At 37.9% G+C, this 23,954-nt stretch overlaps 1 protein-coding gene across 2 annotated transcripts in view; it reads left to right on the top strand.

Annotated features, from left to right (window-relative positions):
• The window catches only part of PDE11A (phosphodiesterase 11A), a 144,859-nt gene that overhangs the window by 18,687 nt on the left and 102,218 nt on the right, over positions 1-23,954 (top strand). The window contains exons 2-3 of one of the 2 annotated variants that reach the window (XM_064515014.1): positions 2,462-2,620; positions 10,896-10,985. In XM_064515014.1, the coding sequence (XP_064371084.1) occupies positions 2,462-2,620; positions 10,896-10,985 (249 nt within the window). The remainder of the gene's footprint in view (positions 1-2,461; positions 2,621-10,895; positions 10,986-23,954) is intronic. The other variant, XM_064515016.1, reaches the window with a different exon arrangement.

Raw genomic sequence — 23,954 nt, 5'->3', positions numbered from 1 at the left:
GAATTTAAGCTCATAGTATGTGTTCTGTTTTTTTCTTGAGAAAATACATGCTTTATGACAAATGGGAATTACACTGCACACTTATTCAGTCATTTATAGTTTTTATATATGCATTAATTAACATAGTTAAAAAACTTAAGTGTACAAAGCCTAAATGAAAGTGCATCCAAAAGTGCATGAAGTAATTGTGCTAAACCCCCCCCCAACATTCTTCATATTCAGTATCATAGCAATAAAAACTTTGTTAATATAATTCTTGGCCAGCAAAATTTTAAGATAAATATAACTACAAGAAATTAAACTCGCAAAATTCTTCAATAAATAATTACTACTTGCCATGTAAAGCTTACAGGTGAACCTCAATTGCAGAGATTCAGTCACTTTGTTCCCATTAACATTAATGAGTGTTATGCTGTTAAATCCCTGTGCACTATACTGAAAATTTGTCCCTTAGAATGCTACAGATAGCTGAAAATTTGCTCTATATTTTGAGAACTTCTGGGCTCCCCAGGTGTTTGCCTCTCTATTTTCAGCGTGCTGCATGGTGATTTAGTCAGGGAACTGGGATTATGGCTGTGGCTCAGTCTTTGTTCAGAACCGCTGCTCTCAGGTGGTCTCAATGAAGTCTTTCCCTGCTTCACAGCTTCTGTAGCTTGAGTACAGGGACTTGACAAACACGACCTTGAAGCATCACAACTAACTTTATATGGCATATTGGTCTGAAACTTTGCAGTTCTTCCTAGTGTCTTTCTATGTATAAGGTGGTATAATGTATAACTTACGATGTGGGAGAAACAGTGCCAAAGCTCTCATGTTTGGTGCCAGTGCCAGCCAGCAAATAGTGAATTTGGATCCCAAGAGTGACTTGTAGCTGAGCATGCCTGGATCCCTGATCAAACCAAACCAAATGCTCCTTGGACCCTGCTGAGAGACTTAGGATGGATAGGTAGTGTCATGTTGGTACACCCCTTATTTCACATTAGGGGTCCTAATCCTACAACCCTCCATACTGCGTACAGCTAATCCCCACCCTCGCTCTGCTCTGGGGTAAATACAGTAACTTCCTAGCCAGGGATTGTCTCAGCGCATACCAGAGCTGGCACCTTCTCTGTGTCCCCAACCAAGGTGTCGGGGCAGTCCTGTTATATCCCTCACTCAAACCCCTCTGCACTTTGCATGCGTTGTGCTACGCGAGGGTGCGTGAGGTGGGCCGCAAAGAGCTCCTGAATTCGCGTGTGCCGCGGAGGAGCCATGGCCTGTGTGCGGGGGTGGGGGGGGGGGGAGGAAGCGTCTTGCCAGCCTCTGCCAGGACCCTGCTCCTCCATGCATGTGAGCGCTGCTTGGCAGCAAGGTGGAGAGAGAGAAGTGAGCAGTATTGGTTAGGACTGAAGAAACCAAAAACTGCCTGTGAACACGTGGTGGGCAGGAGCTAGATCACAGCTTTAGCCACTGATAGTTTCCTTATCTGTGTCAAGCTACCTGAAATTTATGGGCAAGGGGGTTGCGACTGTGTCCTGGGCTCCTGAGCAGGGAAGGAGAGGGCGGCAGGCTGTGGCGGCCCTGCGGGGGCCCGTGTGAGATGGCTGGCGTTTCTTGGCTCCAGTGCAGCATGCCCTGGGGCAGGGAACCTTCCAGAAGCATCTGGCCCCTGCGCCTCTTTCCCCAGTGGCAGGGAAGGCGAATCGCTGGAGCTGCTTGTGCTTGGGTACCACAGTGAGCTGCAGCACAACAAGGGCTGCCGGTAGCCTGTGGAAGGCGGCCGGCGCTGCGTGGGGCTGTGGGCCTGAGGGTCTCCTGTTTCTCTGGGCCCCGAGCACATGGTGCTGCCTCTCGCACCAGACAACGCTGTTGCCAACCTGTAGCCAAGCGGAAACGTGTCCTCCGCAAAAGGAGCGCCTATCCCTCCGCTGGGGAGGGATGAGACAGGGATAATCATTTGCCCGTGCTCCACGATGAAAAAGGGAGGAGGGTAGAGGAAGGGAAGACATAAATGTGATCCGCGCCACCTTCTCAGAAAGGCAGGAGCGTAGTCCCTCTGTGCAGGGCCGTGCTCAGTGCTGCTTTTCTGCGCATCTCTGATGGGGTCCCCTTTTCTCCTCCCTTCTTATATTTGTGTTCCTCACGCATTTCTTTTGTCTTCATTTTCCGTGTCCTCCTGCTGGCTGCTTTGGTAGTGATCCTTTAGGTAGGTCGTTGCCATAGTTGAGGAAGAAACGTGGGACCTTACCATTGCATACTTGTACTTACTAAGCCTTGGACTGATCCTCTGAGGAAGAAAGGTTTCTTTTAGTATCTTAACTGAGAAGAACAGATAGTAGGGAATAGGGTAATAGTATTTTCAGCAGTATTATGCTGTTACTTCTCTGCTGTGTAAGACATTGAGAAAAGAAAGTACTTTGCTGCCTGAAGAAAACTCAGATGTATGATATACGCATTAACGCTTCCTAATTTTCTTTTGAAGGATCGTCGCTTTAACGACGAGATTGACAAACTGACGGGATACAAGACAAAGTCACTGTTGTGCATGCCCATAAGAAACAGTGATGGAGAGATTATTGGTGTTGCCCAAGCAATAAATAAGACTCCTGGAGGTGCCCCTTTTTCTGATGATGATGAAAAGGTAAGATTACCTTCATCTTCATTTGTTTTTTATTTCTCTTGTAGCTTGGGAGACTCTTTTAGAGATATTCACTCAAGTTTTATGAATAGACTATTAAGGAATACATCATCTTACAGATTTTGTAATCAGGTTATTAGTTAATTAGTTAACTTCTTAGGGATGACAACAACTCAGCATTGCAGTGGCTTACAATACATATTTTATGTTTGTGTGCCTGTTGGAGGGGAGGGGAAGGTTGGGTACTTCATTCTGCACGTCCAGTTTGTATCTTGTCTTATCATTCCAGGTTATCCATCTTCACTTGAATCTGCTACTGATCTGTTCTCTCAACCTAAAAAAAAGTCACTAGAAGTAACGTTTTATGAAGATATTATTGCAGCTCCAAAGCAGAAAAGCTGATTCTTGTTTCATGAGACTGAGGCTAATGGTCTACTATTATTCTGTTCTTTACCTTCTGTTAAAAATACTGCCTCCTTCCATATTAGCAGAGTCACTCTTAGGAGGCATCGTTAACCTTAGATTAAGCGAGATCTGGCACTGAAAATCACTTCTGCAGCCCTCTGTTCTTAAATAATTGCCAGGCTTTCCAACTTTCACCTTTCCTATGTGACCTGGAGTCTGTTACTTGTGTTGTAAATTCCTGGGTTTTGTATTAGCCCCTCATTATGTAGTCTGTTTTATAGAGGTTAAGGTTTTAGAGACAGTGTCTTGCAGTGCAGAAGCTAGAGTTTCTAAGACACTTAATACACTCTAATACACTTAAAAGCTACAAACTAAGGGGTCAGAAAAAGAAAACTCTGGTATTATTGTGGGGTAGCTTGAAGAAAATGTCTTGTAGATTGTAGATGTCAATGTTAGATTGCTTTAAGAAGCAAAGGAAAGACTTTAGAATCATCAGAATCATACCTTGAGCACTTTCCATTTTAAGTTAAGTAACTTCAGTAAATAATGAAGACATAAAAGATACTAAGAAGAGAGCAGCCATCATAACAAAGAATGTATTTGTCAGAGGTAAAACAGATGTTAGAGAAGAACATGATCCAAAATCTAACGAAGTCAGTAGAAGTTACTTTCCGTTCGGATGACTTGGTGTCAGCCCATAACTATTCTGTAAAGATCAGATGCACTTGGGAGTCTGTTATTAAAGTGTGAGGGGAAATTCTTTAAGTTATAATGTATTTTAAAAAGTGCTCAGCATAAAACATACAACTATTGTTCTGTAAATGTGGAAGATCTTGAATCTGAAATTTCAGTTTAATGCTCTCTAAATCTTATGTAGACTCTTTTCATGCAGTGCATTTTAATAGGAAGAGTTCAGAATTGACCTTAGAGTAAAATTTGTCAAGGAATTAATATTTCTTTCCTGCTGAAGCAATAGTTTCTTCTTTTTTTTCAATATACGTACTCTGTCAACGAAACACTTGGAGAAAAATTGCAGTAGAACAAATACAATGTTTTGTTTGTGAAAGAAGTATTTTGTGGTGATAGTAAATTTGCTGTTTTTTTCACTTTGTTTTTGAAAATTTATCTATAAGAATAAATTCACAGGGAAAATTGTCATAGAGAAACTCCCAAGCTTTCTGTCTTAAAAACTGTCACCTTCTCCTAATGTTCTCAATGTGATAAATGCCTGTAGCATATGCAGAAGAAACTTTAGTTTATTTTAGAGCAGGTAATATCCCCTTATGTTATCATAAAATATAGGAGACTACAAGGTACCTATGCAAGAACAAAGAGGGAAGGAAAGGGAAATTGAGTGCGTGAATTACAGTTTGGAGAATAAAGGGAGCTCAAAGGGCAGGAGAACAGAGGGAGCAGAAAGGAGGGAACTTGAATGAAAAGAAGGTTGCAGAGGAAAGTGGGGAAATGGTGCTGTTGAAGGCAGATGCATATAGTTGAGCACATAGGGAAAATGTGAATGAAGCCAAAAGATGACTGGGGAAAAAGAAGGATAAACAGTGGCAAACTGTAGAGAAATAGAAAAGCAACTCACTCTGCCCAGCCTGTAGGGGAGAGAAATGGAGTTTCCATCAAGCACATAATGGGAAAAATTGCTTCGCTATGCCTATTAAAACAGTATTGAACCTCATTTGTGCAGAAATGTAGTTAGAGGCAGACTTTGCCCCTAAGGGCTGCTTATGTTGACTCAAAAGCAGTTAATATTTCATAGAGAGCCACTGTTGGTGGCTCTCTATTACATGTATGCTGAGATTTCTATACTATGACAAAAAGAGGTGTGAAGTAATGTCTGTCAGAAAAGGAAATTCCCACCTCATTGGTTCATCTAAATAGATGGAGTTACTTTTCAGAATCAAGATGGTATGATATGAATGAAATGCCTTAAAAAAACCTAAACTAACAGCAGTTTATAAAGACTGTGAGATACTGCATGAATTAAACTTGTCTTCCATAGAAACAATAGTAATTGTATGAGTCCTTTCTGAAGTTGATATTACATGATTGTTTTTACTTGTTATATATATGGAGCACTGAATTTAGAGCATAGTGCATAGCTATTAAATAGTCATTGGAAAAATGTGTTTGACTGGTGTGAGTGATAATATGAATCTTAATATGAATAATGTCTGTTAATAGCATCACAGTCTCTGGTTTGCTGTGCAGTGGGAGTAATTCAAAATTGATTGCCTTTTTGAAATTTTTTAATGTGATGGAATCTTTTTCAGCAGTCTGGGTGGGAAAATGCTTGCCAGGTGAAATACTAATAAGCAGGTACACATTAAAGTTGAGAGAGGAAAGTGGAGTAATGATATTCCTCTTACTAGTTATCAGATATCTTCAATAGAAACAGTTATGAACAGATATTTCTTTATATTTAATATGGTACGTCCTTACCATCAAGTGGAGATCTTCCAGGAGTTATTCTTACCAACACCTACTTAAACGTGAAGAGCTAGCTTGCTTGCCATGTAACACTTTGCTTTTGCTGCTTTTTCCTAAATTTGTTTCAGTGGTATATTCTGATTAGTGCTTGAGCTGACTGTTAACTCTTTTGTTAAGCTTCAGGCTTCTGATTCTCATTAAGTCACAGCTGTTTGGATCCAGTCTGAAAGATTAGACTTAGATTTGAACGACAGTATTATTTAAGGTGCATTCAACAAATAAAAGGAGTGAAGGATAAATTAGGTTAACAGTAAGAATGTCTATGGTAAGACTAATGATGCAGGCAGCTCTTAGCTCCCTAATTATTCTGTGGTACTGTTTGAGTTTTGTGTAAAATTTTTTAATAAATGTCAACTAGCTGTGGTTACTCTCCACACCAACGCTACTAGTAATTTTATAAACTGGAGAATTAATTACAAGTGCAATATTAATTGCAACGTGTGTGTATATCTGACATCCTGTTTTGGTTAGATGCTTTCTTTACCGTATCTTGGAATAATAAAGAAAGTCACAGTCCTATCTCCCAACAGCAGTATCAGGTATTCTAGCACCATATTAAAGATAATTTCTCTCTAATGTGAGAACATACAAAAACTTGATATTTTTCTTTGAAAATAATTTTTAATATTTGTTTCTATGGAGAGTCTGAGTAACTGATAGTGCACAGTGATTTAGTTTTAATGAAATAAAAATTTTAGAAAATAACTCACAATTTTCAGGTGCTACCCATTGAGACTTTGGAAAAGACCCAATAGTTCTTGAAAATGGTTTCTTTTTAAGTTATCCCAAGTTATATAACCATGAGTTTGCTTCTGAATTACTTTTGATTCTTGAAGATCTTCAATGCTCTATATTAATATATTAAACATACATTACAAATCTAGCAGTATATGCTATTACGCCAACCACAAATACCAAATGTAAATTAAAGAAAAAGTATGAGAGCTTTTCTAAATAGGTTTTCTTCTACATTTCTTTTTCCGAGTATGCAATGCGTCTGCATAAAGGGAATTTTGTGTTTAAAATATGGCCTTAATCTTGAATATATCATTTTGATCTTTAACACCACACCTGATTATCATACATTCAACTTACATGTGACTTATGCATTTCACGAACATGGTATGTAAACATTTGATGCCAGTACTGAGGTTGTGGCATTTGCTTCTGTTTAGTGGCTGCTAAGTATTTTATAAAATCAGAGCAAGTTGCCCAAATCTTAATTGTCATTTTATATCATTTTTATTAGTCATTTACAACATTGTTATAATTATAAACCAGTATATTAGGATTCTTCAGGAACATATTAGACGATTTTTTCTCATGTACATTTTATGGAAAAACAAATGAGAATGTAGTCAGTATTGTGCTGTATAAGAGATGTTAGATTTAATGAGGTCTGGCAGTCTCTATGCTGTTCTCTTCAAATCTGTGCTTTTAAGCTTCTTCACTCACTGATAACCTAGAAAGCATGACATATCTTTGGGAAGCCAGAGAAGACACATGATTTCAGGAGAATGTATTGCAAGATTAACAAACTGGAAAAAAAGAAGTAGGAAACCCTTTCCAGAACAAGCAAATACCTACCTGAGTGTCGAGGTGGCTTATATAGAAAAGACTGAGGAGTAGCTCACAAATGAAGTAAATTCTGCCTTATGCTGACGTTACAATTTCTGACAATTTGCAGTTTCAGAACACGTAGAAAATGAAAATGTAAACTACTCCTCCTCTTCCTCCCCCAAACCCTCTCAAACAAATCTCTGTATCATTTAAGTCTGGCTTTTGCTTACAAGTGTGTCTTTCCATTCTCTCTCAGCATTGTGCAAAGCAATTAAAGTAATCTGTTGGCTTTTTTACAAAGCCAGAAAACTATAATGTATGATGAAATGTCACTTGGGGGCACTAGTGTTTTGAGTCAATAGGAAACAGAGAATTATGTTTTCAATTAGAATTAAGTAGATGCTAGCATCTATGTATTCTTTTTAGCTATTTTCAGGAAGTTTTTAACAGCAAATAAAATATTTTAGATTTGAGGAGTTTTTAATGCTCCCAAGCTGTAACCAAGTTTATATTTTGCTATATGTAAAGTGCAGGAGTATTAGATTTCAAAGTTTTCATACTTTCGTATTTTTCATGGCAAACATTGAGTTTTCTTTTTTTTTCCTTTTAAATCTCTGGCCACTGTGATGATAACACAGCACTAATAATGAACATAAATGAATTTTCTGTATGTAATAATTGTTTCCTACTGCCAAATAAATTTCATTTCTCCTTTTAGTATAAAGGACATTTCAGCCTTTTCACTGTTTGAGGACAAAACTAGACCTGCAAGGCACTGGCATGAGTGAAAGTGCTCTGTCTCCCAATTTGTTTTGCCTCATGATGTTGCTCTGTTAAACTAACTGATTTCAGAGATTTCTAACTTGATACAAACAATAGTAGAATGTTTTATTGCTTTCGTATAGCTGTACAGGCAGCCATCACTTTATTGCATTACATTGAATAATTGATAACTTTTCAGAAAAATAGCTGGTGATACACTTTTGTATGTATTTTGCAAATGAGGACACCAGTTCATCTGAGAAGGCATAGACTAGGAAGATTAACCAAACCCTTAGAAAACTGTATATGCTGCTTGCATTTCCAGTACTGTCCTGAAGATTTATTTAAGTATTTGGGGTGTTTTCTTGTTAGTCGTACTTGCTTCATGACTGGTGAGAAACAGGTTAACAAGAGCTTGACTGTCTGTGGCTTAGGTTACTGCATGCCCTTCCAGAGTCTTTTGAGATGTGGTGCCAAAAATCCAGTCTTCCATCAGAGAGGTTTATGGGACAGCAGCAGCTCCACAGTCATTTAAACTGCAGACCTGGTTCTCTCAAGCTTTGGCATCCTCCAGTCTGAAAGAAGTGAATCAACTGCAGAAGAGTTATACACGGCAGTTAGTTTGAACTAAATCCTACTTAATTTACTGAAAAGCAGTAGTATGAATGCAGTGGGATTCCTCATGGGGGAAAGAAGGGCATGATTTGGTTATCTGTGTTCCATGGATAGTGGTATTAAGAACTATATATCCGGATTGCAAGACTAAGCTAATGAACTTTGTGATTTGTGGGGGCTTGAAGATATGGGTCTCTCATGCTTCAACATTTCTATTGCCTACATTCCTATTAGCAGCCCAGTGATTCTAAATTGCCCAATTTAATATGCTCTTCTTGACCTATATAAGCTAAGGCCTAAATACATTCTATACAAGGAGCTGCCAAAGGGACAAATGGTTTGCAGAGATTTTGCTATACCTGCTAATTTGTCTACCTTGAGGTTTTCCATGATGGGCTGCTTAAAGGCACACTGGGAAGTAAAAATCTCTAAATCAATTAGGATTGTTTCTTTAGCTTATGGAAGTAATAAACTGTAAATAAACTGTAAATAAAACTGTCAGGAAAGGGAGTGATCCAGAACAGGCTACCATCTCTCTTAATGTTGTGGGAAAAAAAAATCCAGCTCCATGAACATGACAAACATGCATCTGAAAATGAATTTGATGGGCGCACTAGAAACAAATTAATTAAGGAATTTTTTGCCTGTTTCATATATAGCAGTACATGATGATCTTGGCCTTGAATGTTCCTACTAACATCTACTTTGGTTCTCTGATAAATCTGCATGGCAATGAGACTCCAAAGTATAATATTTAAAATTGGCATAATCCTCAAAGGAGGTGTTGCCTGCACTGTATGTCACTTGCATCCCAATGTAAGAGACAAATTTGCTGAAGGAAGGCAGAAAATAAGAAAGACCTTTGAAGGATGAGGGTGCTGAAGTGCTGCAACTATCTGGAAAAACTCTAATGGTCTATTAGGCACAGTTCTTGAAAAGTACCTTCTACACAAATCTAAATGAAAACAAACCACAGTAACTGAATTCTCTTGCTGGGGGAGTTTAAAATTATTTGTCACTAGAAATTGGCTATATCAAGGCAGCTTCACGCCGCTGGTTTGCAATCAACAGCACCAAATGGCTGCACTGACAAATATTTAAGTAGACTGTGCCCAGTCTTGCTTGCATTTAGTCATGATTTCAAGTTAAGGTGAGTGCCTGGATTTCTTTTTAATTTTAGAACTCTATAAATGGGGTCAAAACTTAACAAAATATATCTACCTGTATCAATACCTTTGTTTTGAGTTTTGTTTTAATATTTGAATCTGGCATCTTCATCTCTAAGGAATGGAAACTTACATCTAAAAGTGTTTTACATGGTTGATGTTTTAGTGAAATATTTATTTTTGTTCACAAACATAAGTATGTATCTTCTAAGTGCAGGGTCTACTTTGATGCTGTGTGTGTTTATAGTAGGTAGTACACTAGATCCTTGATTTGAGGCCTTTTGGTGCTACCATAAAGCAAATACATAGACCATCAGATTTGGCAGCAGAACAATTTTTCTTATAGAACAGCTCAGTAGAGATTTTTTTTTTTCTTTTTTGTGGAGACTGGATTTTTGCTCTTGTTTTATCCTGTGGTGAGAATGGGGAAGGTTATCTGGATGGATTCTTTAGGGATAAGTACCTATGTGATTGCTGGCAGGAATCTGAATCTTGTGGCTCTTCCTGTGTTTCCTATGCTTGTATCTTCCTAAATAATTAATACAAAGAGAACTGAACAAATACAAGCTCTTTTCTGTAAATCTAGATTGTGATTTGGCAAATGTTTGTAGTATTTGTTTCAGAGCCTGATTCAAAGCTCAGTAAACTAAATGGAAGAACCTCCATTGACTTCGTTGGTCTTTGGCTGAGCCCCTAGAACCTCTGTCCATTTCTAGTATAGGAGCATTTCATTAAATTCAGACCTCAAGTTTTCTTTATGAAGCTTAAGTTCATTCGAGTCAGAGCACTAAAATGAAATCAATTCAGGATCAATTTCAGCTTCCATTTTCTTCCACTGGATGCGGATGGGCTCCAGTAGGCTGACCACAGTTTCTGTGGAAGACTGTGTTGTTAAACAAATCTGTGAGACTTTTTGATTCACTAGACATAAAACATGATGACTGCTTAATACATTTCACGAACACTCAGAAAATTGGAGAGGTTGTTATGCTGAAAAAATTCTAACAGAAAACAAAGATTGGGGTTTCCCTCAAGTTATATATTTAATTTTTTTCTAGGTAATACTTTATCAGCTGCCGAGAGTCTAAAGTTGCCTCTGAACTATGTACTCTGAACATAGTTCTGGTTTAGAAATAGTAGCTAGTCCTGGAAACTGAGTCATACAAAGAGCCATGAGACAGAATGAAAATTTCTTAACACTTTTTGCATGCTTGTTGTCCAAGCAAGCTGGTTAGCATGCTGAAGAACTCCATCTGCCTTTCTTCCCACAGTGGACCCCATCCCTATTCAGCTCTGCAAGAACGGCGTGGAGTCTAAGCACAGTACAGGAGCTGCCTTTTTGTATCAAAAGCCATATGCAGGTGATGTTAAACTCATCTAGTAGACATGTTAGCAAGATCTTTCTCCTTTAAAAAAAAAAAGAAAGAAAGAAATCAGTAAAAGAGCTGCGAATGTTGATATTCAACTGTTGATACTATGCTTTAGAGTTAACATTCCACTGAGTGAGGAAATTCAGGTCTGTTTTGGATCAACTGTTGCAAAGTGATTAGGGAATCGTTTAGATAGCATTGTACTGGTTAAGAAGGCCTTTTCTACAACCCTGTGAGGACTTAAGATGTCAAGCTTTTATTTAAAATCTACTACAACACACAGACATAAAAGGCCCTGAAGCTTCTATGGGCTGATGGTAATAGATAGTGTTTGTACCTTCAGATGATATTAAGACTTTCTACTGTTGTGTTTGGCAATTTGTGGGAACAGCCTAGCTGTTGTTACACATTACACAGGATTATAGAGCGCTAAACATGGGAAATCAAGAGTCTAGGATGTGGCAGCATTAAATACTTGTGTCTTATACAACATTTGGGAATACAAACAGATTACTGCTTTCCTTCATTCTTAATTCAGTATTGATCATTTTATCAAAATTGCACTTGCAGTGATTTTTATTAATTATGCCCTCGTTTGACAAAACTCCAGAGGAGTTTTTTCTCCAGAGGATAAACAGTCCATGAGAGAGACCTTGTACGTCTTTAATTAGGAAGCATTCAGTTGCACCTTGGGTCTCGATCATACTGAGAAACTTTGGGATCTTTCTGCAAATCCTGAAGCATTAAAATAGCTGTGCAGTTTGTGCTCAGTTCCATGTTCTCTGGTATTCACAGGGGGTTGAGCAGATTTGGAGAAAGGAGTCCAGATCTCTACTGGCCGAATGCTTGAACAGTCTTCTCAGAAAGACTGGAAATAGTAGTTAAAACAGAATGTTATCAGTACCAAAAGTAAAGTACAGTAATCGTAGACTCCTTTGCTTTATCTTTGTGCAGCCATATATCCACTCTTCAAATGAACAGCGGAATAGTATAAACTTTTCAAAAAAAGACCAAAAGCCAGAATTCTGGAGTAGTATCTGGATAGCAATCTTTAGACACTTCAATGACTAGGAACTGTGATGTTGTTTTCTTAATTTTTCTATTTATGAAATGATATTTTTTATCATTCTTGGATATTAATAGAATTTTTATTTATAAAATGTTTAAATAGTAAAACAGGTAATGCAAGAGCTCAATAGGTAAGAGTTTTGTTTTGTTTGGCTCATCTGTCAGCAGAAAGGAAGCTTGTCACAAAATAGCATGAGGGCTATGATGTGTATTTGTGTTGTGTAAGTCTGTCTATATACGGAATTGACTAGAAAAGCTGTTATTCCGGAGAGGAATCACATGTAGGCTTTGTCCTGAAATAATAATCCCTTCCATGTAGTGATTTGGTTCCTCAGTATCTTACTGTGATCAATTCGTGTGCCTAAACAAGCCTCTCGGGTTAAGAGGTGGCACTGACACAAGGTGAAAGGCAGATGGCATGTACAGACAGATGTGGGTAGCTCAGCAGTGGAAAAACTTGACTCTAGATGAGGCCTTCAGTCTTCCAAAATGCCTATAAATACAAGAGAGTGATGGATTAAACACAAAAAAATGAACTGAAACAAAAAACCTTGTTACATTACCTGAGGAATAAAGTTCTTTTACCTCTATCTGTCTTCCTTTTGGCCCTTAAACTAACTAAATTATTTTGGTCAGGCCACTCATATTAGGAAAATTTTGTTTGCTTCAAGTGAAACCTAGGTTGGGGCCTAGTTATGGAAGCCTGTAAAAGGGAACCTTCCTGGTCTGCCGCTGATAAAGCCTTCGTTTCTGACAATTACTTGAGATGTGCCCTGTGGGCTGGATGGGAGAACTTTGTCCCAAGTGATGTATTTTTCTGAACTTCCATCAGTCTGTTCAGTTCCCCATAGCAATTCTTCATAATAACTTCAAGGCTTGATATACTTACAGAAAATAGCATTTCACATCTCCTGTGGATTGCTTATCTTTCCCGAAGCATAATGAAATGTTCGTACAGCAGTTTCTGCCATCAAAAGTATTTCCCACTGGAATAGCGATGCTGAGCCTGTCTGTAGCTCTATATTACATGATGAGATATTGAAAACTGCTTAGCAAATCATTTTGCTAAACAATTAAGTCAACCTCTGACCTTCAACATGTTGTTAAAGGCTTTGTAAGAAGCTGTAATTAAAACAGTATTCCATTGTTCTAGCACTGATTTATGGTATGCTCTTGGGCAAATCACTTATAGTGTGGCTCTGTTCTGAAACATAACTCTAAAAATGACATTAGGTGGTTTCATACTTACTATCTGTCAGAATTTCCATTTTAGATATTCTTACTTTATAATAAGGAAGTGATTTTCCCTGCTTTTTAAGCTCAGCCTGAGGTTTTGAAGTCTTGTTGAATGCTTTCTTTCATGCACAGAAGCTGTAATCTAGACAGATCTGGATATAAAACAGCAAAAAAGTTCACAAAAAATTCAGCTTATTGTTTCTATTTTGTTTAATGTTCCCAGCTTTATGTATAATATTTTACATCTCAGTGAAAATTGAGCAGCCTTTTTGTCCTTGATTGGTTTGCAGAAGTGTAATTGATCTAACATTGGTGAACTCTGGCTTGTACATCAGGAGTTCAATACACCTCCATGTTGCCTTTGTACTTGCAGCTGTAGTTGTCTGCAGTCCTCGTATTTGGAATATGTAAGCAGTAATGTAGCAGTAAGGCCTGCTAGGAGTGTGTACAGGAATGTGTTTCCCCTGGATGTAGGAAAATGCACATTTAACTCCGAGACCACAATTGAACAAAACTCTTGTTCTTCAGTCACAGAAATGTAAGAAAAGATTAACCAGATCAGAGGGAGGGTCCATTTAACCCAATGACTTTTCTTTGCCAGCAGCCAAAAGCAAATACCTGGGATGAGGTGAGCCCGGAGCGATATTTCTCCCGTATGCTCCACCAGTTGCCTGTGACTTGCAGCGCAGGGCCAGAGGTGGTATCTTTGTATTTAATACCTCCCCAAGGATTTTCCACCCGTGAGTGTTTTCACGGGTTTTCTTGAACCAAGATAAACTTTTATCTTTCACAACTTCCTGCACGTTGTGTGAAGAATCACCATCTGACATCCAGCAGTTCTGTATTATTCCTCCATGTACTGCTTTTGGAAGACATAGTAAGAAGTTGTTCCCTGTTCATCTTATCATGCTAGTCATTTTACCCCCAAAACCTTCAGCCTTGAAAAGCTAAGAAGCCCCCACCTAGAGTAATGGTTCTCACTGCTGTGAGCTGTCTGCTGTGGGGGTTTCTGCCCTCCAGTGCCCCAGCTCGTGCCTTGGCAGTGCCTTCAGTCTGCCCTGCCAGTCAGTTTTATCTTCCCTGTTTGGAGGGAAGGAAGGATTTGAACTTTTTAAGTTCTAGACTGCAAAAGCAAGTACTACATTTTTCTTGTTCCAGCACTAATTGTCATGTATGTCTAGAACTGTTTTTGAAAGTCAGGGCAGAACTTCGGGGCTTATTTACATTTTGATGCCACCGCATTGCTGGAACATGAAAGAAGTTTTTGTTTCGTTCAGCATCCAATGTAATTGGTCTGCTTTGCTGATTGTTAATTTTAGCAAAAGCTGTTATTGTCCTTATGAAAGATTTCAGAGCTCTCTAAATTGCTGTGGATGTTGGGAAATGTCATATCATTAATAAAAGACCTTACAACAAAGCATAAAACATGCCAGGTCACCAATGAAAGTCAGTCAACAAGGATAACAATTGCTGTGCAGCAAGATTACATATTCCAGAGTAAAGTTGACTAGAAATATGAAAGCTAAAGTAATTTAACCAATTAATGATAACGATTTCATTTGTCTCCCCTACCTGGAAAACACTAAACTAGAGTTAAAACAATCAATATTATGATAATTTTCTCAGTCAGAGCATTGTGGGAGCTGTCAGAGATAACTGAGCCACATTGTTCATAATCATAAATGCGGTCAGAGATTTCAGCAAGGAAAGAATGCTGCACACTTCAGGTAACTCTTCACAGGGTGAGCAAACTGTTTAGAAAAATATTTCCTATGAACAACATAGTGATATAGGCAGGGGCACTGGGAAGAACATTTAATTTAACAGTGCTTTGTGAAAGCTACAAGTAAGCACCTTAATTGTCAATTCAGTCTGTGGGGAAGCCTTTTACTTAAGACTATTTGTCCCCATACACTTTTCAGCCAAACAAAAAATGTTTATACTGGCAACTATCAAGGCTACAGTCTTTCAACTAAACTTGACATGAATTTAACCTTGGTGTTAATTTGCTGGCAATTTGCTATCTATGTGGTAGCGCAGAATGAATACAAACAAATCTTGTTTTTTCTTTCTTGTTTAAAAAAAAAAGTCATTTGCTGTATAAAAATGGACTAGTAGGATTTTGCAATGCTGGTGTCATGGTTACAAGGCAAATTCAATGATAATAGCTTTCTGATGTGACAATAGCTCTCTGGTGTTGTGGCATGCTTTTACCCCAGGAGATCAGCAGAAATGCTGCAGGGCTGTAGTGGACAGGGCACAGTGCACAGCGCTGGGCGGTGGGGTCCCACGGTGAGCATGCAACAGACCAGTGTGGAGTCGCAAAGGGTCCTCAGAGCGATGCCCGAGGATGTTGTCTGTCACGCACTCAGGTGTCTGGGGGTGCTCTGCACGTGCCCTAGGGCCCTGCAGTACGGAGGGGCTGGGGCGTTGCGGGCTGTGCTGGAACAGACCTCTGGCCTCATCTAACAGAGCAGAATAGCTGTGAATATGACACTTCTTCCTACTAAGGAGAGGAGGGCTTGAAAGCAGGATGATTGCCAAGATACGTTACTGTAAACACAGTCTGAATTTTCCTTTTCTGTCATACATAGTAGAAACCATGGTTCACATGGTTAGTGGGGGCAATGTACTCACTTTACTGCCTGAATCAAAAAGGTTTTTAATCTGTTATAGCCAGAGGTTTCAGGGCTTGTCCCTTAACTTGAGGTGTAAAGTCTTGAGCTCTTATCCTGAATGTCTGGAGGTTTCATTTCTCGCTGATGGCCAGGACAGTGGCTCCCATGCTAGACATGCACAGCAGCTGCAATGTGACTTCACAAATGTTGCAGAAAGGATAAACACTGATCTCTAAAGATCTCTTAAAGAATATCAAATAATTCTGAACGTCAGAAAGTCAGCAAAGTTTGACAGAGCAGTAGGGTTGTGGATGACTTGCAAAAGCTGAAGTCTGCCTGCAGGAGTGTTAAACTGTCGGGCTGGCAAGAAACTTTTCACTAACAAATTAGGGCAACAAAAAACTGTATCTAATTGACGTTTCTGAAAAGTTGACAATGTACAGACTGTATTTTTCCTTATAAATGGAGAGATGATCTCTGTTTTTGAGTGATATCATGAACATCTGACAAAATCTGACCACAGTGTGATAAACTCAATAGTTGCTGCCTTCCCAAACAGTTCATATACAGATGAAAGCATTTCGTTTTTCTGAATAGTGTTTTGGGAAATCACTGTAAGCAGAAAGCAGAGGCCATTCCAGTGAGAAACAATCATAAGAGCCTGTAGAAATGGGAGGCTCGAGCTCACTCCACATGCTCAGCTATCAGTCTTTAAGAGGTCTGAAGTTGCTGCACTGATATTTACATTTGATAGAATAAAGACTTTTGTTCTCAAGGTATCGCAGTTTCTCACATACTGTCTAAAAATTAGGCTGAGTTTTCAGAGAACAGTGAAAAAGAATGATGAGAAACCTGTTTTCTAAGCCTGTATATTCTATGTATAAGTAGGATTTAATATATGTTAATTAATAAAATTATTATTCCACTGAGGAACTATTCAATGATTGTCTTCCTCACTGTAAATATTAAATTAGTACATTCTGAACATTAAATCAAAATACATCAATTACTTTTTCATCAGGTACTTAAACTTTTAATAACTGAACTATGAGAAATAATTTGGATTGTTGATTTTAATTTCATAGCATAAGCTAGTTTGTTTTACATTTGCATGGCTGGTTTGCTTTTGCTGTCAGTTTTATGGATTTTTATGAGAACAGATATGTGAAGTCAGATATGCAGATCTATTTTTGCTCACATACAAAGATTATTTTAGATGTTGATGCTCGTAGTGGCATGCGATGTTGAAATTGGAAATGTCTAAGTAACTATTAAAAATATCAAGGAGATACTGCTTTAAACAGAACCTGCTTTTCTGGTATCTCTCCGGTAATTCTGACGCAAAGTTAATCAGGTGGTGTGAGTTTTGTGTATGATTATTAAAGCCATGGAAGTGAGTATCAGGAACAATAACAAGAATGTTGTGTAGCAGTATGTGTATATCACAATAGCAGAGTTAAAGCAGGAGAACTGTTTATTTTAAATAGAAGTATTCTGCATTAACTTTCTCTCAGGGAGAACATTTGTAGTTTTTTGAGTCATCCTGCATTCTGCTTTTCCTGGAAGACAGTGGTGCTTTTTTGGCTGCTGTTACTGATGGAACAGGGAGTATCTGTTGCCATGCCTCATTGTATGGGTATCGTATCTTTGTTAGACTGGCACTGTGGTTAGTGAATTAATGCTGAGTTAGGTTTTGATCTTCTCATTCTTATGTTGCATTGATTCAAGCTTCACATTGGTGCCTAATCTTTTCCACTTGCAGTTACTATCACCAAACCCCAAGAATGGGTTGGTTCTAAAATAGCCTTGTGAAGCACAGGTAGGAATGCTGAAACTGTTGTGCTTTTAAGACAGTTTTTTGCAGTAGTTGCCTTCTGCAGAAGAGCAGAAGAGGAGGCAGAAAAGGGCAGGATTGGGGGAGTGAATAGCTGAAGGAAGATTCAGGCTTGACGGCAAGGCAACAAGTAATGGTGAAAGCTTGCACTCCTGCATTCCCGAGGCTCAACATCCATTTGCCACCAGAAAAAGGGTCTCACCCCCTCTAGTGGCTTGCTTTCTGACTTTAGTTGTGGTATGAATATAAAATTAAATGAGCAAGTATAGTTAAAAAGCAATGCCTTTCAATGATTTGTTGTGACTCTCCTTTAGCTTAGAGTTTCTGCTATTTAGTGCTTTTTTTAGCACTGCAAGATGGCAGTGTATTTTGTAAATGTAAATTAAATGTAAATTTAGTTAGCCATACTTACACTTTTTCCATTTTTTCAACAGACTTTTACTCCACATCAGTGCAGCTCAACTCTAGCCTAACAATGCTCAAGTGTCTGTAGCTCTCACGTGCCAAACCAGTGTTTTACATTTCTACAAGAGCATTCAAACCCTTGCATGCTTCACAACCACATTACATAAGTAGAACTAGCCTATTCACACTGCCATCAAGTGGATGCAAGGTATTATAACATCAGCGTTCTGTTTGGTTTGGACAGCTTTCTCGGGGCTTTTGCATTACATCAAAATTTTAATAGATCTAACTTCACTTACTTGCACATCTGTTGATTCTGACAAAACCTACAGAGGTGTCTCGTTTCTTTCTGCAGTACTGAAGAAGCAGAGTTAGTTCTCTGAAACTATGTATTTTACTGAATTATGAAAGCACATGAAAAGCTCTGTAGTTTAAGTCTGCAGCTGACTTTACATATGATGTTGAATTTATATCCTTATGAGCGTATATAAATAACTGTGAGACTTCAGTTAATGTAGACTGAACTACTCAAATGTTAGTAACTGCCAGAATTTAAGTTGCCTTTAAAGCTCTTTCCAGAACCTTCAAGGGATAGCGTTTGCTTTCTTAGCAATATTTTGCTATATCTTCTCTTTTGGTTTTGTTGTATAGCCTCAGACCTTATTTGCCTCACACTCTTCAAAGACGTCCTGAAGATGACAGGATGAGGAGGTGATCAGATCCAAAAATGGACTCAGGCACTTAAAGCAAGACTTACGCATGCTTCATGCATCTTCATTCAAAATTGCAGTTGTGAAAACCTCTTCTTTGTGGCTACCTACCCCAAGAAGTGCCTTAAATTCACTAGCTACCTGCCCGTTCATCCACAAAGCTCTTCAGTGTGTCTCCATGGGTTGAAGAGACCTCAGTCCAGGCTTTTATCTGGCAGCATCATCAATAATTCTAATTGAACAACCTTTTCCTTTATTAGGCACTGAAAATAACTGAACACTGTCTAATAATGGAATTTTTCAGTTACTTATAGTTGTACCACACTTTCAGTGTTTAAATTTTCCATACTGGATTTTTTCCTCAGGCAGAAGCCTTTTGCATTTTGCCTGTTATTTTAAAAATAGTTTTAGAGAAAAATATATTATTTTGCCTAGGTTAAAAAAAAACATTTTTGCTTTGTCAAGCTCTTTTACACCAAGGTTTTAGAACAGGAGCCTTGAAATTTGGCTGTGAGCTGGGATGCATGTGGCTGGATACATGTGTATCACAGGTACTGTGAGGAGCCCGTTGCTATCCATGTGTGCTTTATAAATTAAAAAAAAATTACCAAATTTCACCCTCAGATAATTTTGTTGCATCAGTGTCTTAGTTTATAGCTCTTTCTACATCTCTTTCAATCTTCTCCCACTTCAACAGCTTATATGATTCTCTGTCAAAAGGCGTTATACCTTGGTGCTGTATATAAAGTCTTTCTTTGCATAGCGAGTTCCCCTTTTTTTTTTTTTTTTTTTTTTTTTTTTTTTTTTTTTTTTTTTTGCTTATGCCTGTCTCTCCCTACACTTTGCGCAAATATGTGTGTGCTTTGTGAAGGGAGTACAGTTCTCAATAGGCTTGCTGTGTAGTAAAGTTCAGCATGTTATCATTTCTTGCTGAAACATGTCAGTGACAGAAAAGGTCATACCATAAAATATTCTGGTGTTACAAGAACTTGTGCATGTTCAAAGGACTGTTAGATTTCAAACCAAGGAAAACTGCTACTTGAGGTTATCACAGGCTGGAGCTGTTTGTCATACAGAATTGTATGTGACACGGAGCATGTGTCTCCACTTTCAGATATTACCAGAAATGAATATATTCAGTCTCCACTAAATTATTTGCAGACCGGGACAACCAAATTATAATTCATCTATGTAATGTACATTTCAATATCTCTTTTCTTTTTGAGCCTTTTTTATTTGTTAACCTTTATTTTTGCTATTTTATTTTAGTACTGTTTATAATTTTTCTTTATTTTGCAATCCTAACTCTGTTGGAATTTATTTTTTATTCATTTAGTACCATTTTATTTCTAAACTTATTTTTCTGTAATACAAAGGGATTTTTCCTCTCATTTTCTGTTTGTTGATCCTTTTGTATGTAAATGGTATTTTTTTTAATTGTCCTTTTAGTGGTATGCATTTTTCTTCTTAACCTTTTTTTTTCCAGATTAGATATTAAGGGTATAATGTTCCTGCAGAAAGAAAGAAAGAAAGAAATCTGCCTGTTTCTAGCATTGATGAGAGAACTAGTATTGAACGGAAAAAGAAATTAGTTAGGGGTTAATTGCATCTTAGTTGATCTTGTCCAGTGCAGTGGTTCTTTCTGTGTGTACTGGTGGTTTGGACAGAACTGCAAACATGCCCATTTATTTTCTGTTTTTGCAAGTTTTTTTTTTTTTTTTTAATAGTTGACAAGTTGAGGCAGTAGAGCAGCAGTTGAAATAACAGAAACAGACAAAGGAAGCCACACAAAAATCCAGAGGAAGCAATGCAATTGAAAGCTCTAGCAGCAAAAAAACTGTAGGCACAATATCTCAAAAAAAAGGTAAAAAAGCTAAGGAAGAAAAAAGTAAAGAGGAAAATCAAGAATATGCAGGAAGAATGAAAGTAGTGACTGTTCTTTGCCAAGACAAATTGGAGCACTTTGTAAAACAGATCAGCAAAAGGGCAGCCCATGTGTTAACCAAAAAAGGGAAGGGGGCACCAGGCACAGAGAAGAGAAGAGCAATTTTGATCACGGTTGCAGTAGTGAAGAGCATACATCACGGCAGATGCTGGGCAGATAGAGAACCCAGAATTGTAGGCAGTCTTCTGTTTGCCAGTCTAAATAATAGCATGGCCAAGGGCTGGCCGAATATGCTAAAATATCCTGGAGGGAAGGAATGTAACTTGAAAAAACGCTGATATCATTTGACTTTCGTGTACAGAGAAGTTTAAAATTTGTTGAAAAAAATTATTCTGTTGAAATCATAGACACAGCCACAGGAGTTTTAATAATGCTTGCTGTCATACCCACCCAGAACTTAATCATTATAATGTTCAATTAGTGATAACTAAATTTTTTTGGTAATCTTGGAAGTGCTTTCATTCTAAATTTATGTTCCTTTGGCTTCTCAGGGCAGCATGTGTGAAAAATGGGATGTTGAGGTTAGTATATAAGCGTATTTTAATGAATAATTCTCTTTTAGTCATGTTTTGGTCAATACTAATAGTTTAAGAAAGCATTTATCATGATGCTAAGTGCACAAATATTTCAGGGTAATTGATTCTTTGAACTAGAGTAATAACAATCTTATTCCTAACAAAACTTGTTTCTAACCAATTCTGTTATTCTGACTTCTCATCACCCAGCCCAAGTTATCTTCAGCAGTCTGCAAAATCTGAACGTTCATGCCCACAACAGCGGTAAAAATGTTCCATGGAAGTTTATAAAACTCTGTAGGAAGTCACCTTTTCACTCTCTTTTTGAATGTAGCTGACAGCTTTGATTAACAGACCATTAATGCTTTCTCCAGAGCCTTAAATTTGTTTTGTGTTTGTTGTAAAGATGAGAACACTTCCTGCCCTAGGTTAAATTAGACAAAAAGAACTATATGACAGGGAGGGAGATTAAACAGTAGTCAAAATGAGGCAATCCATAAAACAAAGTGATACATTGGTCTGTTTAACTAGGTTGTTAAAGTGTTCTTGGGTATTAGATCATCTGTTCAAAAAAGCAAAATAGAAGGTGATAGTTCTAATAAGGAAGCTAATTTTTTATGACCCTTGAAACTCTTTTTTGTTTAAACTTAATTAAAACTGTTTACCAAATACTTGCTACTGACACTGTTGTTTCTCTGACAGAAATGAAAAGAATGCCGTTTATTCCTTATGCAGGATCTCTAGTTTTTTCCCTTGTTGTTTCCTAGTTCTCTGAACTATTGCTGTTAACCACCATCTTTTATCTTGCAGAGGGTTGCTGCAAGTAGATCCTGAATTTAACACTGTGTTTAGACATAATCACTATGTCCATATGGACTTCTTAGTGTGCTTTTGAATTCCAGAGAGGGATCTAGGTAAAATTTACTCTAGATAAAATGCATCAGTTCACTAAAAACTTGAAATCCAGGACTTGGACTTTGGTGTTTGTTTAACTGTGGCAGCACTCACGTTGGGATCTGGCGTTCTCTGCTGTGCCAAGGTTGCAAGGGCAGGGGCAAGCTTCATTTCTGCACAGCTCGGCTCCTCCTTGGACTATTTGTGGAGAAGTTCCAGAAGGCAAACATGTAAATAACGATATGTTTTGCATCATCATTAATATGTGCTGGTCTTGAGTAGTCCTGAATGAAGTTCTATTAATTTTTTTAGTTTCTCTTTAGGAAATTTTATGTAATACATTGTTTGTTTTAGGCACAAAATATACATTCTCTCAAAACAATAAGAGCTAGTAATTCTAATGATGGCATTTTCAATACAAGCATTACGGAGATGATGAAACCTCTGCTTTTGTAGGGACATCATTGGTTTATTTTTTGAAAGAGTATACCTTCGTTATTTCATATGTCTGTAGATTTTTACCTAGAAGTCTCATCATGGGCCCAAGACCCCAGTACAGCAGGGTGCTATACAAGAACAGAAGGAAGCTTCTTCACCAAAGAGAAGGTAGTAACAATTACAAAATATGACAGATGGGGTGCAGTAGTTATGTGTCTGTTGATATTTTGGTAGGCTTCTGTAGACCTTTTGGGCACTTTGGGGGAATTTAATTTTTGTGCTTTATAAATTCTTTGGCTGATAGTAGGCCACAAAAAGAAATGTCAAGGGAAGAAGTAAAATCAAATAATAGTCAGTCATAGTCAAGTAACTGTAGAAGGGGCAAGCTTTTCACCTCCAAGACCTACAATACAGGCCAGCTCAGGTAGTCACTGGATAGTAGTAATACTAGGTCAAAATTTGGATCTAGTCTTTCCAGGGACAGGGTGACAATTAGGAACCTCTGTTTGCCATATTTTCATTAATGCAGTTGTATTTTAGTGGTTGGAATGTAAAAGTAGGGTCCAGATGCAGTGTTTCTGTTGCATGTATCTGGTGTTCCCAGCTGCAGGTGCAGTGAAACCATTACTTTGCAAATCAGCCTCTGAGGTTTGGGTGATATTCTAACGAGCTGATGCTTCAGTGTTTTCTTGTTCTAGTATCTAGTTTTCTAGTATCTTAGAACTTTAAATTCCTTTCTTTCCATCAAATCTATAAAAAACATACCCTGTGTTTTCCTTATGTAATACCTGTACTACATATTTACAGGAAGTTCTCTCAAAATCGGTTCTTTGGAATGCTTTGGCTTTTTTGGAGCAGGTTCCTAAAATTCTGTTTGTTCCCAGTTCATATTTTTGGGTCAGTATATTTTAGTATGCCTTTCCTCCCTGTACCCCTGTTAGCATACCAGGTAGTTTTTCATCATAGGCAATAAGTATCCTGTAATGTAGATATAGACTGGCATTATTTTTCCTTCATTTTGTGGAATTATGTGGATTCTTTTGGGTAGGAAATTTTATTTGACTCTAGCTGGATAAATGCAACTGCAGACTTTGGGAAACTAAATGTAAAAGAAATAAAAGCACTCTTGATAAATTATGCACTGTTAGCCGTAGTAATAAAATGTATTAAAATATTACACATTGCTGCGTATAGGCATAGCTATATAAGGACTATCGATGTTAATAGGAATCCAAGATTAAATCCATATGCATTATCTAAAGATGCTTTTGCTTTGATCTTTCACTATCATTTTTTT

This window comes from Dromaius novaehollandiae, chromosome 7 (assembly GCF_036370855.1).
Source record: "Dromaius novaehollandiae isolate bDroNov1 chromosome 7, bDroNov1.hap1, whole genome shotgun sequence".
Classification (NCBI taxonomy): Eukaryota; Metazoa; Chordata; class Aves; order Casuariiformes; family Dromaiidae; genus Dromaius; species Dromaius novaehollandiae.
Note: the sequence above shows the minus strand (reverse complement) of the source record. Positions and strands in the feature narration are given on the sequence as shown.